The 12,296-nt window shown below is 47.9% G+C and overlaps 1 protein-coding gene across 3 annotated transcripts; it reads right to left on the reverse strand.

Annotated features, from left to right (window-relative positions):
* Window positions 1-380: 380 nt before the first annotated feature.
* On the reverse strand, window positions 381-11,253 carry LOC130539555 (integrin beta-1-like). Of its 3 annotated transcripts, none has more exons than XM_057057983.1 (16): window positions 10,943-11,253; window positions 6,630-6,696; window positions 6,276-6,361; window positions 5,472-5,691; window positions 5,187-5,357; window positions 4,873-5,111; window positions 4,640-4,795; window positions 4,472-4,567; window positions 4,308-4,397; window positions 4,018-4,158; window positions 3,660-3,862; window positions 3,336-3,574; window positions 3,036-3,258; window positions 2,725-2,945; window positions 2,480-2,646; window positions 381-1,381 (listed from the first exon to the last, which is right to left on the reverse strand). In XM_057057983.1, exons 2-16 carry the CDS (start codon window positions 6,694-6,696, stop codon window positions 1,316-1,318), a joined length of 2,385 nt encoding a protein of 794 aa, XP_056913963.1. In that variant the 5' UTR covers window positions 10,943-11,253; the 3' UTR covers window positions 381-1,315. The 3 variants fall into 3 exon arrangements, with proteins under 3 accessions (XP_056913963.1, XP_056913964.1, XP_056913965.1); XM_057057984.1 differs by having other exon boundaries at window positions 6,630-6,776; window positions 10,943-11,251; XM_057057985.1 differs by lacking the exon at window positions 10,943-11,253 and adding an exon at window positions 9,620-9,781.
* Between the last annotated feature and the right edge of the window lie 1,043 nt (window positions 11,254-12,296).

Below are 12,296 nucleotides of genomic sequence, written 5' to 3' on the forward strand. Positions count from 1 at the left end.
GGAGGGACCCGGGCTCGTGACGACACGTGCCACTCGGCACGAGTCGCGACGCTATTGGCTGGAAATGTCACGAGGGAGTCTGGCGGTTGTTAGCCTTGGCTAATTTTTAGATTAATTCGTAAAATGACGCTTTTTCGATTTTAACATCATATACAAACAATATATATAATCTTTATTCTGTGATGGCGATAAGTAATGAATATTAGACATTAAGAGAAATAGTGTAACATAATTTTGCCTTCTTTTAAGAAAATAGCAGTGTTTTAATCTCCCAAGATAAAACATTAAAAACATTTGGTCGTTTGTAGAACATCCAAAATATTCGTTGAATATAAAAAGTTAAAGTAGAAACAAGTAAACACACAACAGTACATGAACAATTTAGTGGTGGACAGTTGCCAATGTTTATTCAATAAATAATTTCAAAATACAGAATTGCAAATGTGAATGTGTGGAAATTAAAAAGGCACTTAAAAACCACATTGATAGGAGTGACTTTCTTTTCTTTTGCAAACCCCAAAAATAAGAGAGAGCTCCCTGGGCATTGATCTTAAACCAAACTCATTTTATCTTAATTTTTTTTTTTTTTATGTTTGATTGGGGCACCACTAAAGATGAAATTGTCACAAAAGGGATTCCCCCTCATTTTAACACATACAAAACATTTTGTTAAAGAACACTTTGATAGTAAGTAAGGCAGGAATGTGAGTATTTGGCATCACTGTGAAAGAACCATGGACCTGAGTTGGCTTTAAATTAAGAAGTTAAAAAGCCTGGAGCCAAACAGTAGCGCTACCGTACCCCGGTGTTCTAGAAACACAGCCAGAGAAACATCTCTTCTAGAGCAAAGATCGATGTTGTAATTGATTGTTCCATCTCAGGACGAGCACACAAACATCTTCTGTAAAAACATTTTATGGCTTGAAAACACGCCTTACACATTTTATCGTGACCACATGTCGATGTACCTGGAGAGCAAAAGCCATCACTTTATCGTGTTCCGCTAACTCTGTATTGCTTCCCACCATCATTAACGCAACAGAAATGGCATGATGGTTCTATTAAAGGGCACAAAAAAGCTTTTTTTTTGCCGTCATTCGTTCAAGTTCCACATGGAAGAAATAAAACAAACCTCCCACATCTATACAGACTGTACACTTTCAGAAGATGCATAGCAAATAAAAACAGTTAGTAAAACTGAAATAGTGGCAAAATGCTAAAGTTTTGTGGCTACAACAAACAGTGAGAGCATTAAAAAACCCGCCCCGTTTATCCCGCATACGGTTCCATACAGTGTTGTCAGAGTGAAGCTCCATCATTTGCCCTCGTACTTTGGATTGACCACGGTCGTGACGGCACTTTTGTAGATGGGATTCTCACCCTGGGGAGCAGAAGAAGAGCAAAAAGTGTAAATACAGCAGCTGTTCTCTCAAAACAAAAATGACAGAATCCGGTGCGTGTTGACATTTGTTGCGTCACCACTGGTATTGGTCAAACATGGCATGAACAGAGGTTTGTCACCGTTGCCATGGTTTTTCTGCAGTTTGGCACATCTACTGCTGTCACATACAGCAGATAAGCGCTGAAGTGCCGCCATATCTCATTTTAATGATCAACTAGTAAAACCAGTACAGTAGTCGGTAGACACAAAAGCTCTTCCAGAGCTGAACATCAGGTAAATCTTTGTAATCGGATGTTTAATAGTTTTATATGGTATAGTATTATAAGTGTTTTAGACCTTGAATTTAAAGAATGATGTCCTCTAACCCCCCCCCAAAAAAAGGGGGCAGCAGAGAGCCAACAACAGGACCAATGGGTGTCAGAAATGGTCATTACTTCAACGCAGTGCTGGTATTATTAGTCAACAACATGAAGGTGAGCTGGTAAAAACCACACAGACAACAGAAACCTGTGCCAAAAGGGAGCGTCACAACCTGTCGAAAAATGCTGATTTTTTTCAGAGCACTGTAAAACTACTGTTGGCACACTGGAAAAGCAGAAATGACCCAGATACTTCTAAAATACTTCCAAGTACCTCTAAAAAGAGTACTCATAGCACTTGTGGGGAGAAAGCAGTGCTCAGGGGTATTTTTGGAGTTCCTCCCTTCGTGCTGCTGCAGGCCTGTCTGTCAGCAGTTACCCAGCATTCCAGCCTTCTCTCTCCTTTATTACCTTTTATGGAGATGCAGTTGTGCTGTGCAGACAGTGAGAGGCAGCACTGACAGCGAAGGAAGGACGCTCCCTCACCAAATCAGGACCAAAGAAATTTGCCCCCCCCATTTCCTTCAAGTATTTTCTTGCTGAAACCTGAAACTCGAACCTGCAACATGACACTGACTTTGTTCTTTAAAAACCAACTGGATGAATTTTTAAAATCTAAAATGACAACAGATCCCAGGCATCTTGATCTGAGCAGGTACTGACTGCAACCCCTTCTCCCAGGTAGCGTTCCTTGATTTGCCGGATGCGTCTCACTCACCGTGTCCCACTTGGCGTTCATCTTCTCCTTCTCAAACTTGGCGAACTCTCGGCGGTCGTGGATAATCATGAGAAGCTTCCAGATGAGCAGTAAGGCGAGGCCGATCAGAACAATACCAGCGACCACGCCTGCTACGATGGGGACGATGTCGGGCCCTTCAGTGCAGCCTGAACCAGATCAGAAAGCATAGTTGCAGGCAGATTCGTCTAGTTAATCGACTCTTGACGATGAAGCCTCTCTCATACCTGGTTTCTCCACCACATGGACCAGCCTGGTCTGGTTCTGGATGGCGAAGGTGTAGTAGACCCAGCAGTCGTTCTCATCTCGAACTTTGCAGTGGGTCAGGGGGAAACTCTGGTCTGTAGGTTGGGGCAGTTTATCGCGATCTGCCACCTTGACCAGATCAAAGTAGCTGCAGTTCACGCAGGGTTTCTCACTGGGGAACGCTCGACACAGCACACAATCTCTAAAAAAACCACACAGGACGGGGGTTCAGGGAGCGTCCTACCCATGAAAACAGACAGAACTGTCCACAGGCTTCATCTGCTGGACTCACTTGTGTTCCTGACAGACTCCGGGACAGGTGGGACAGATCTCACAGGTTGGACCCTGGAATTTAACGTCGGTGCATTTGCAGATGCCACATTCACATAAACCTCGGCCGTTGCAGAGCTGCCCGTTCTTGGCCATGCACGTGGACTTATCCATGGAGCAATCGCAGGCACTGCCGGTGTAGTTGGCGTCACAGATGCACTTCCTGCATTCACAGCGTCCGTGTCCTGGCAGGAAGTTACAATGTTAACGAGTTTTCTCAGCCCACACTGGTGGTCGACGTTCTCCTGTTCCCTCGGCTCACCTCCACACAGCATGTTGTTGGAGCGGTCGCAGTTGAAGTTGTCGCACTCGCAGTACTTGCCACTGTAGATTTCTGCGGGATTCTGCCGTTTTTTGCACTCGCAGGTGCCGCAGACACAGTCGCCGTTGTTGCTGCAGATATCGGTACCGTTGTCTTTTCTGCAGTTGGCGTCCAGGTCCTCTGTGTGGACGTCATCCTTGCTGCACTCGCACACACGCCCGATACGTCCTTCGTTACACCTGACACGGCAAAAACAAGGTCGGCCCTTTAAAAACCATCTTGCGCCACAGGAGCAGCAGCGCCATCTTTGGCATGAGTTCGTACTTGCAGGCTCCACACTGAAAGATCCCATTTCCACTGTCACACTTGGAACTTTGCGGCTCTCCTTTTGCAGCACACTCACAGTCGCAGATGAAGTTCACGACGATCTCCACCTCCTCGGTGAAACCCAGTGGTTTGATCCTAATGGTTTCACTCCTGCCGTCACCTGGACATTTGTCAGCCTGAACAGAAATCTGGAAAAACACCTGGAAACCAGCAAAAGGTTTATTAAATCATTGAAACCATTAAGGAAAAGGCCCCGAAGTTTCCTGTTGATCATTAGCTCACAAGCTGTTTCTCATTAGTGAGAATCTACCAAAACCATTCAGAAAAGAGCCCAAAACCCCAAACCAAAGAGCACCTCGTCTCCAATGGAGATGTTGGAGCACTTCCTGCCGTTCTCTCCTGTTCCTTCCACACCGTTCTTGCAGATGGATTTGTAGTTGATGGAAACTCCCTCTGGCAGCTTGCCGTTTTCCAGAATCACCTCAGATGACAGAGACTGTCCCAAAATAAAGAGGACGGATGAAACGGGATCACACAGGTGTCTGAACACGTGTGTTGTCAGATAAATCAGGTCCAAACATGACCTGTAAGCTTAAGTGTGATGGACAGACAGATGCCGGGTGAACAGGGTGCAGTTTGACTCACGTTGTAGGCATCAATAATCAGTTTGATCACGTTGCTGGAGTTGGACGACAGCGTGCCAACAGCCGATTTAGGAATGAGATTTTTCAGCTCCTGAAAGAGACACCAAGTGAGACGGTAAGAAAAGGCCGGCTAACTGACAGACGTGCTTCGGGACTCAGATTCACCTTGTAAACAGGCTGGAACTCCTCAGTGACAGCAAAGATGGTCTGGATGTTGTGGTCACTCAGTTTCTGAACCAAATGTGCGATGGAGGGGTAGTCCTATAAAAACAAACACTTTATTTTAAATGGACACATTTAACGGCAGATAAAAGGACAGTCCTGAGGACGTACGTAGTAGTGGCTCATGGTGTACATGTCCTTTTCCAGATGACACTTCCCGTCGTTGGGCAGAACGATGCCGCCTAGTTTTCCATCACCGGCAAAGTGGAAACCGGCATCGGTGGAAAACACGAGCAGCCGAGTCACATTCCTCCAACCGATTTCATTCTGAACAGATGAAGATGTTTTCATAAAGATAAGCACAGTCAGAGGCAGAGAGGAAGGGTCCTGGACTCTCTTCTTACCTGGCAGACGGCCACCTGCATGATGGCATCAAAACCTCCCTCTGGAGAATCCAGGTTTCCTGAGATCTGCTGCTGGCTGACCAGTCGATTGAACTCATCTCCCTTGTTTGTGAGCTTCAGCACGTTCTTATAGCTGAAGGGGCTGGTGCAGTTCTGGTTCCCCGTGCAGGGGTTGGCGAGCCTGGCGGGGGTGGTGCTGATGTACGGCATGACCGTCTTCTCTACGAACGAGCCAAAACCTGAAAGAGCGCATCCGGTTTAATGTGGACGTCTAACATCACAGGGCTTCCGGGGGTGGGATCGGTTCTACCTACCGATCCTGAAATCCGAGGTGATCTTCTGCATTTCTTTCATGAGGTCGGTGCCGAGGTTCTTTACATTTTCCAGATCATCCTTCATGGAGAAGGACAGGTCCATAAGATAGTACAGGTCAATGGGGTAATCCTCAGCACGTTTGAATTTCAGCTTGAAAGTCTGAGGTTCACCTTCACGGAGAAGAAAAGTGGATATTTAGTGTCAGTAACTCCTCAAAGATCCTGACTCAACATCTGCTGTAACAATATAATACCCCCCCAGAGACAGAACGTGAGATTACGCACCAGATCTGAGTGTGAGGTTGAGTTTCTGGGGCTGGATCTGGGTGATCTGCTCAGGCTTCAGTTTTCCAGGTTCGTTCCTGCGGTTCGTAACCGGCTTGTCCTTGTCGACAACGACGCTTCCTCGCGGGTTCTCGATACTTTCTGCGGTGCACTTTCTCTTCTTCAGGGACTCCAGATCATCACAGCGAGCAGACTTGGACTCCCCCTCACTGAGGAATGACTGAAACGGAAAAATATCAGGTGTCAGGATTCGTTTTCCAGATCCAGTTTTGAGTGTGACCCCACAGGGAGTGAAAACAATCTTCTAGTTCAGTTAACTGTCTGCATGTTCTTGAGTGATCTCAGTCAGGAACAGAGAAGTGGACGCCTTTGATAAGAATAGCTGCAGAGGGGTTGCACAAGATAAGTCACGAGACAGAATGTAGCACAGCAAACGTTCGGAACAAACCAGAGCCGACATCATTCATTGACAAAAACAGATCCTTTATTCCGTCTGTCAGTTCTTAAGTGATTTTTATGTGTTGGTACAAGCTGAATTCTGAATTCTGTGTGATAAAAGCTGCGACTGAGACAAATTTAGCCACCAGGCTCTGCAGCCAACCACGCTGTGGTTTCATGAGCTTGGGGAGTGGATGCATTTCTGCAGAGACCAGACCGACAGGACGGCAGATCTGTCTCCATCAGAAACGCTGCGGAGCGCTTTCATTGACCCTCCAGGTGACATTTGGTTTGTCCATTAAGTCAAATGTGTCGTTCTGAGGCTTCAAATAAAGAACAGAAATGATTAAGGACATTTGAACTTACTACATCTGTGCACCATCCACACGATTCCGAGACCTGGATGCATTCCCCACACGACTGTGCGTTGGCCTTGATGCAAACGCTTCCCTCTGGAACAAAGAAAAGTTCCTCTTAGACCAGACTTTATTATTCCAGAGAGTTCAACATCAGCTACAGTTCATGTCTACGAGTCACAACAGAAAACCTCCAGGATTTGAATCATGCTGAGAAGCTGCTGTGAGTCAGGATTTTAGCTTGTTAAAAAGACCACGGACGGGCTCAGGACAACACCAATACAAGTTCAGACTGGACGAGCCGTTAACACAGCTAGAACCAGGAGAACTCTCAGAGGAGGTACCACACGGGCCTTGTTCTTACCTTGTTGTGCCCAGCTGATGCTGAGGACCGCCGATAAAGCTGCGATTAAAAGTAAACGCAGATCCATCTGCAACGAGAACAATGGAACGAAGGTCAGATCTAAGCCAGAAACGCGGCAGGACGTCCACGTGCAGGTCTGACACACGTCTGCAGGCAGGGAAGAAAGGAGGTCAACATCTGCAATGGGATACAGATGTGGGCTCATCTGTATGGGAGGCTGCAGACACTCGCTGCTTAAATAAACTGTTGTATCTGAGTTATAATACTGGGCCCAGCACGACACAAACTACAGCTCTTCCTCATTTGTCCATCACAGCAGACGGGAGACTCAAGCTCGGTCCAGATAAAAGTAAAACATTAATCCCAACAGCCAAGAAGAGGCAGAAGTCCGATAAGAGACAGTAAAATGGGAGGAACACTTGGTCATTGAGAGGAAACACTGCATCTGGGGGTCGGCAACATGTGTGAAACATCACACCTACACAGTGTGTGTGAGTGTGTGTGTGTGACTGCTGTTTGATCAGGCTGCATTCTCTTGAAGCCTCACCACACCTCAAACTGACCAACTTTAATTGTCAGACAAACGTTCCCTGTGTTTGAAAGCAGCCAGCAAACCCACAGCTGGCTGAAACCTGCACACACCGGTCGCTCGACGAGCCCATTTGCATGTTTAGGTCGGGTGTTTAATCCCAATGCAGAGTGGAACGTCTGTTAACAGGCTGTGTTGAAGAGTCGTGGCCGTTTGCTGCAGAAACTAGACGCTTCGTTGAGTTTACGTCTTCGGACGCACGGCGGCACATCGCGGCCAGCTGACAGACCCAGAGATGCTCCGGGTGTTGCATAAAGGTGCTACAGAGGAACTAGCTGCCGTGTGGTCACATTTACTGTGACCGCGAATTTCTGAAAAATGTCTGACGCAAATTGGTGGGAGTCAGCAGACGACGGGCGAAGAGAGAGACAGACGGACGGATGGACGGCCCACCGAGACCTTTTAAATGCACGACTGTGGACAGGCTCCTTATTTACGTTGTGGACGGTGGCGTCAACCGAGGCAGATCTGCTGTTAGAGCTGTAAAATGTCCCATTTGCCATCTGCATCTCATCCCAACCGTAGGAAAAACTGAGCCGCTGACAACGTTCTGCTTCCTTTCTTCGCTCGTTATTCATCATCAGGCAGAAACTGCGGCCAATGCGGCGTCTTGACAGTGTGATGTCATGACGATGAGGTTAATATTTACAGTGGGGGGAGAGCGTGTGGAATCCTGACTTTGTATGGTCAGACTGGAGAGCACTGAACGTCGGCCCAGTCACATGGTTCCCTGGTGGGAGATGATCCCCACCGTTCCTCAGGATTCGTCAGAGCTGGGACAAGTCCAGAAGTCCACCTCAGGGACCAGAACCGTGCTCTTTCTGATATAACCTCGCTAAACGCAGGTTACCCTACATTTAATTTGACAGCCGGCCTCATTATGAGCACACATGTCCATCTCTGGAGCTGCATGACCACCTGTTCTGCTCACCACCGTGGACATAGCTGCTCCAGAACGTCTGAGAGGACGAATGAATCACAAATACGGAGGCTACAGATTCAGTGACTCGCTCCTGGTGGAATTCCCCGATCCGGGTCAGCTTTAGTCACCCTCAGAACAGGAGACGAGTGTTGGACGAGACTCATACGTGTCAAACATGTCATCATTTTACCGTTTAAACGCTGCGTTCCCAGCCCGACGCATGAAACAACGGTGACTAACGTTTATGGACGTGACTTTTGTGTCCCGGATCTTTCACGCTGCCGTCGTCGTGAATTTATGACCTTGAAAACTGGTGTTGCGACACAGAGTCGGGTGGGTCATCCAGCCGTGCACCAAATGATTTACAGTCCCACACCCCACCCACCCAGGTCTGCCCCCAACACACACACACACACACACACACACACACACACACCACACACACACACACCACACACACACACACACACACACACCTCAGCATGGCTCCAAACCCGTTAAACACACTGGGACACCAACGCCGTTCTCCTGGACGACGACCCCCAAGGGCCTGCCCCTCAGCTAGCTTCTAACGCATCCATCACGATGACAAACCTTTGCTAAGTTAAAATGCTCCATCCGAAATGCTCCCAGGATAATGTCACGTTGTCATGGAGATGGCAGAATAGTGAGAGAATAACCACGTTCTTTAAGCTCCTCTTTATCAGATGGTCTTCAGAACGCAGATTTCAAAGCCTTTGTGGGAACATCGGCGCCTCTAAACGTCGACCGCCAACCACCAACTTTGACCAAAATGACACAAAAGAGCCCGACAGACATGCTGATATATCCGTTAATCCGTCCCACATCTGCCGCTAATGGAAGCCTCCAAGCTAACGGCTAACTCCGCCTCAGGTTGGCGAGAAGTGTCGGTGTTGAGATACAGTCTCCTCCAACGGGCCCAGAGCAAGTTGCCGTGGCTACCGGTCACATTGTCCCGACACGCCCGAGCACGTTTGCATGCCTATGAGGCACAGCTAAAAGCTAAGCTGGCGTTCTAACGCCAAGAGGGAGATTTGTGACGCCAATAAAGATCCACTCAACAGTAAACAAGCCGAGATCCCAAATCTGAAGTGTTCACATAACTGTGGCCAAACCGTATGGATCCAAACTGGATCAACCCAACATGGATTGAATCCTACTGAAGTCTAAATCCATGTGGGAACCCGAGAGACCGAAGAGGACTGAAAGAGTGAACGCGATGACCCGTTTGGGTTTGTGTCCGTCATACGGTGCAGATCCTCATCATTCAAGCCTCCTCGGAGAGATGAGATAACGCATTCCAGCTGAGTTAGCTCTGAACGCGCCACGGAGCGGCTACGTAACCCCCATATGGATCGTTTTAATCTTCATTCCGCCGTGAGTTCACTTGGTCAGGTCACAGAAACTAAAAAAAAGCATCTTTTATACCCAAAAGGACCCCCGACACCAAAAACAAACCTTCAGAACTGCAGTAGAATCACCCAGCCAAGTGGACAAATACAAGAGTTTACGGGTCGGGACATACGTGACGGAGCGTAAACTCCACACGCAACCATCGTTGGAGATCCGGACATGTGTGACTCAAGTCGGGGGTAGGGGACGGGGGGCGGCCCAGTCCAGCTGCCCCCAGGCACTCCCAGCTCTGGGGCACTCCCAGTTTAAACAGCACAACAGCAACGTAACTAAGGGAAGTGAGTCAGGCATTCGGCAGAAGTTGACAGACCCATCCTGCCTCGTGTCTGCAATTACACGACCCGGTGGACATTATCCATGTGATCCGACCGGGACCAGAGGAGAATGCCTTCCACACTGGAGACGGTGCTGTTGCCATGTCATTAAAAGACTCCCTGTGAGGCTAAAGAAGGCCATTTACCCGAGGAATTCTGCCCCACCTTAATTATGCCTTGTAGCGGGAGGTTTGTGTCACCTGATTTCTAGTTCATCAAATCAAGATCTGAGATTAACAAGGAAGGAACGAAAAGACCAAGCAAAAACACCCCCGCAGACAGCGATTCCTTTAGAGGACAAGAATGAAGCAGACAAGACTGATCCTGTCGGGTCTGAAGGCTGCGGAGACGCGGGCCTGACTCAACAGGAACCTCTCGGGTTCTGCTCGACCAGCCCGGCTGCCTTCAAGACATCGTGGTCTGACCAGATCCTGGACCAGGTTGTTCTGTCCCTCTGCGATTACGTATAAATGACAAACAGCACTTGCAGATGGGCATTTTCCCAGCATTCCTGGAGAAAATCTGGTGATGTAATGGAAAAAGAGGGAATACACTTGATGGGTTTGGAAGCATTGGAAACACACATGTTCTGGGAAGACCAGGAACACGGAAAAACAGGAAAACTGGCTGAAAACGTGCATCAATCTCACACCATCACCACCATGAGAGAGAACCCAAGACATTGACACAAAACCCAATACAGATGGGTCACAGATGACAGGAGTGTTCCGGGACTGGTCCTGTTTCTGGCCATCCTGGTGGCCCTCCAGCCCCGCAGGGCGGCTCGGTGGCCTACTTTCGGTACAAAGACCAAACTAGCCTTTATTAAAGAGTGGGGCTGGAGGGGGGAAGTGGGCTCAAACACGACCACCCATCGCCCCGATCACCACTAAACATGAACGTGAAGCTTTAACTGCGTTTATACCACTGGTGCTGAGCAAACCCAAAGTTAGCCCGAAGACACACATTCTTCACCCCCGTCTTCCCAATGGCCCCAAGCGCGGCTGCCTGCTTGAAAAAGGCCACAAAGGTGGGTTAAAACAACAGCACTTACCGTGTGAAGGCAATAAAACGTCGTCTGCGGTGGTTCAGAGCGACATTAGCTTCCTTGAAACGGTTTTCTTGGACGGGGGCGAAGTCGAGAACTAGCTAAAACTGATACGAGGGTCCGCTTTGTTTTAGTTAATAACCGCACCGCCGCGTTCACTTTAGCAGCCCCGACACGGCAACGATCACCGCGCAAACACCGACATTTATCAAAAATCTATAACATTCTTCAACAGACGGGGGCCCCTAAAACTCCGCGATCATTCAGCCGCTACCCTGACTCTGCTGCCGCTGGGACGGTTTTTTTTTTAACCCAGTTTAACCAACAAACCTCCTATTTATATTTAGACACCGCCCACACAGGAAGTCGTTCGGCATGTAGAGGACAAATGACCCAACGCACAGGAAAACCCTGAACTCGTCTGCACCTTCTTTGTGGTGGCTGCAAACCCCCAAACACGAATAAAGAGCTCTAAATGCGACAATAAAGTAAAATATGCAAGATTTTACATATGTATTTATATGGCAACAGTGGAGGAAAGTTTGCCATCATGTTGTTCCAGGTGCTCAGTCGGACAATAGCAGCAATACAGTAATTGTATAAACAGCATCAAAATCGATATTTGCCATCAAATATTAACATGTGTGCCTATTTATGAGGACCGTCTTATGAGTGCAGAGCTGGTGAGGGGGTGGGACTTTGGCCCTGCTGGGTGTTCTGGAGCAGGTGTGGTGTTGAGAGTCCAACAGAGAGCTTCACTGGTGCAGACCTCCAGGGTTTCAGCCTTATTTCTGACAGAAAGGGCTCTATTGAGCCTCATTTTTGACAAGCATTATTATGCTGGTGTGGCAGTTATCCGTGGTCCGATCATTCAGCCCTGAGGAATCCCCATGTTAGTTCACTTGAATCGGTGCTGCTGGTGCCAGGGCCGTTGCTCGTGCCAGACTGTAACTCAACATCTTTGCATTGCAATGGTTTCGAATTAATTCTGACCGAAGCGACAGTGTTATATTAGCACGAGCTGAATGAGAACAAACAATAAGCTGAATATAGCACTTTAATGCTGACTTAATGGTTTAAAACCAAATAACTAGAGAGCTGCACAATACTGTCAAAAGAGCGGGTGCTGCCGCCCCGTGGCTTAACGTAGTAGGTGAAGGGAGGCACATTTAACAACCTTTAAGCTTTAAATCTTTCCAGAAAGTCAGTCCCTTCACCAGTAATGATCAAGCCTGAGCAAATAAACAAATACTCTCCTCAGATTTCGACTTTTTCCCCGACTGGACAGTTTGTGTATACATGGTGCCCCCTACAGGTCAATCTCTGTTATGTTTCTTATAGCAACTGTAACCTTCATGTG

Source organism: Takifugu flavidus, chromosome 15, assembly GCF_003711565.1.
Source record: "Takifugu flavidus isolate HTHZ2018 chromosome 15, ASM371156v2, whole genome shotgun sequence".
In the NCBI taxonomy this organism is placed as follows: domain Eukaryota; kingdom Metazoa; phylum Chordata; class Actinopteri; order Tetraodontiformes; family Tetraodontidae; genus Takifugu; species Takifugu flavidus.

Bases quoted from the DNA above. Each gene is read 5' to 3' on its own strand.
- LOC130539555 (XM_057057983.1), bottom strand. From the start codon at position 6,696: ATGGATCTGCGTTTACTTTTAATCGCAGCTTTATCGGCGGTCCTCAGC. The intron at 5,692-6,275 runs GTAAGTTCAAAT...TTTCCGTTTCAG, and splicing joins GTGGATGGTGCACAGATGTA to TCATTCCTCAGTGAGGGGGA. The intron at 3,863-4,017 runs GTGCTCTTTGGT...GCTGGTTTCCAG, and splicing joins ACATCTCCATTGGAGACGAG to GTGTTTTTCCAGATTTCTGT.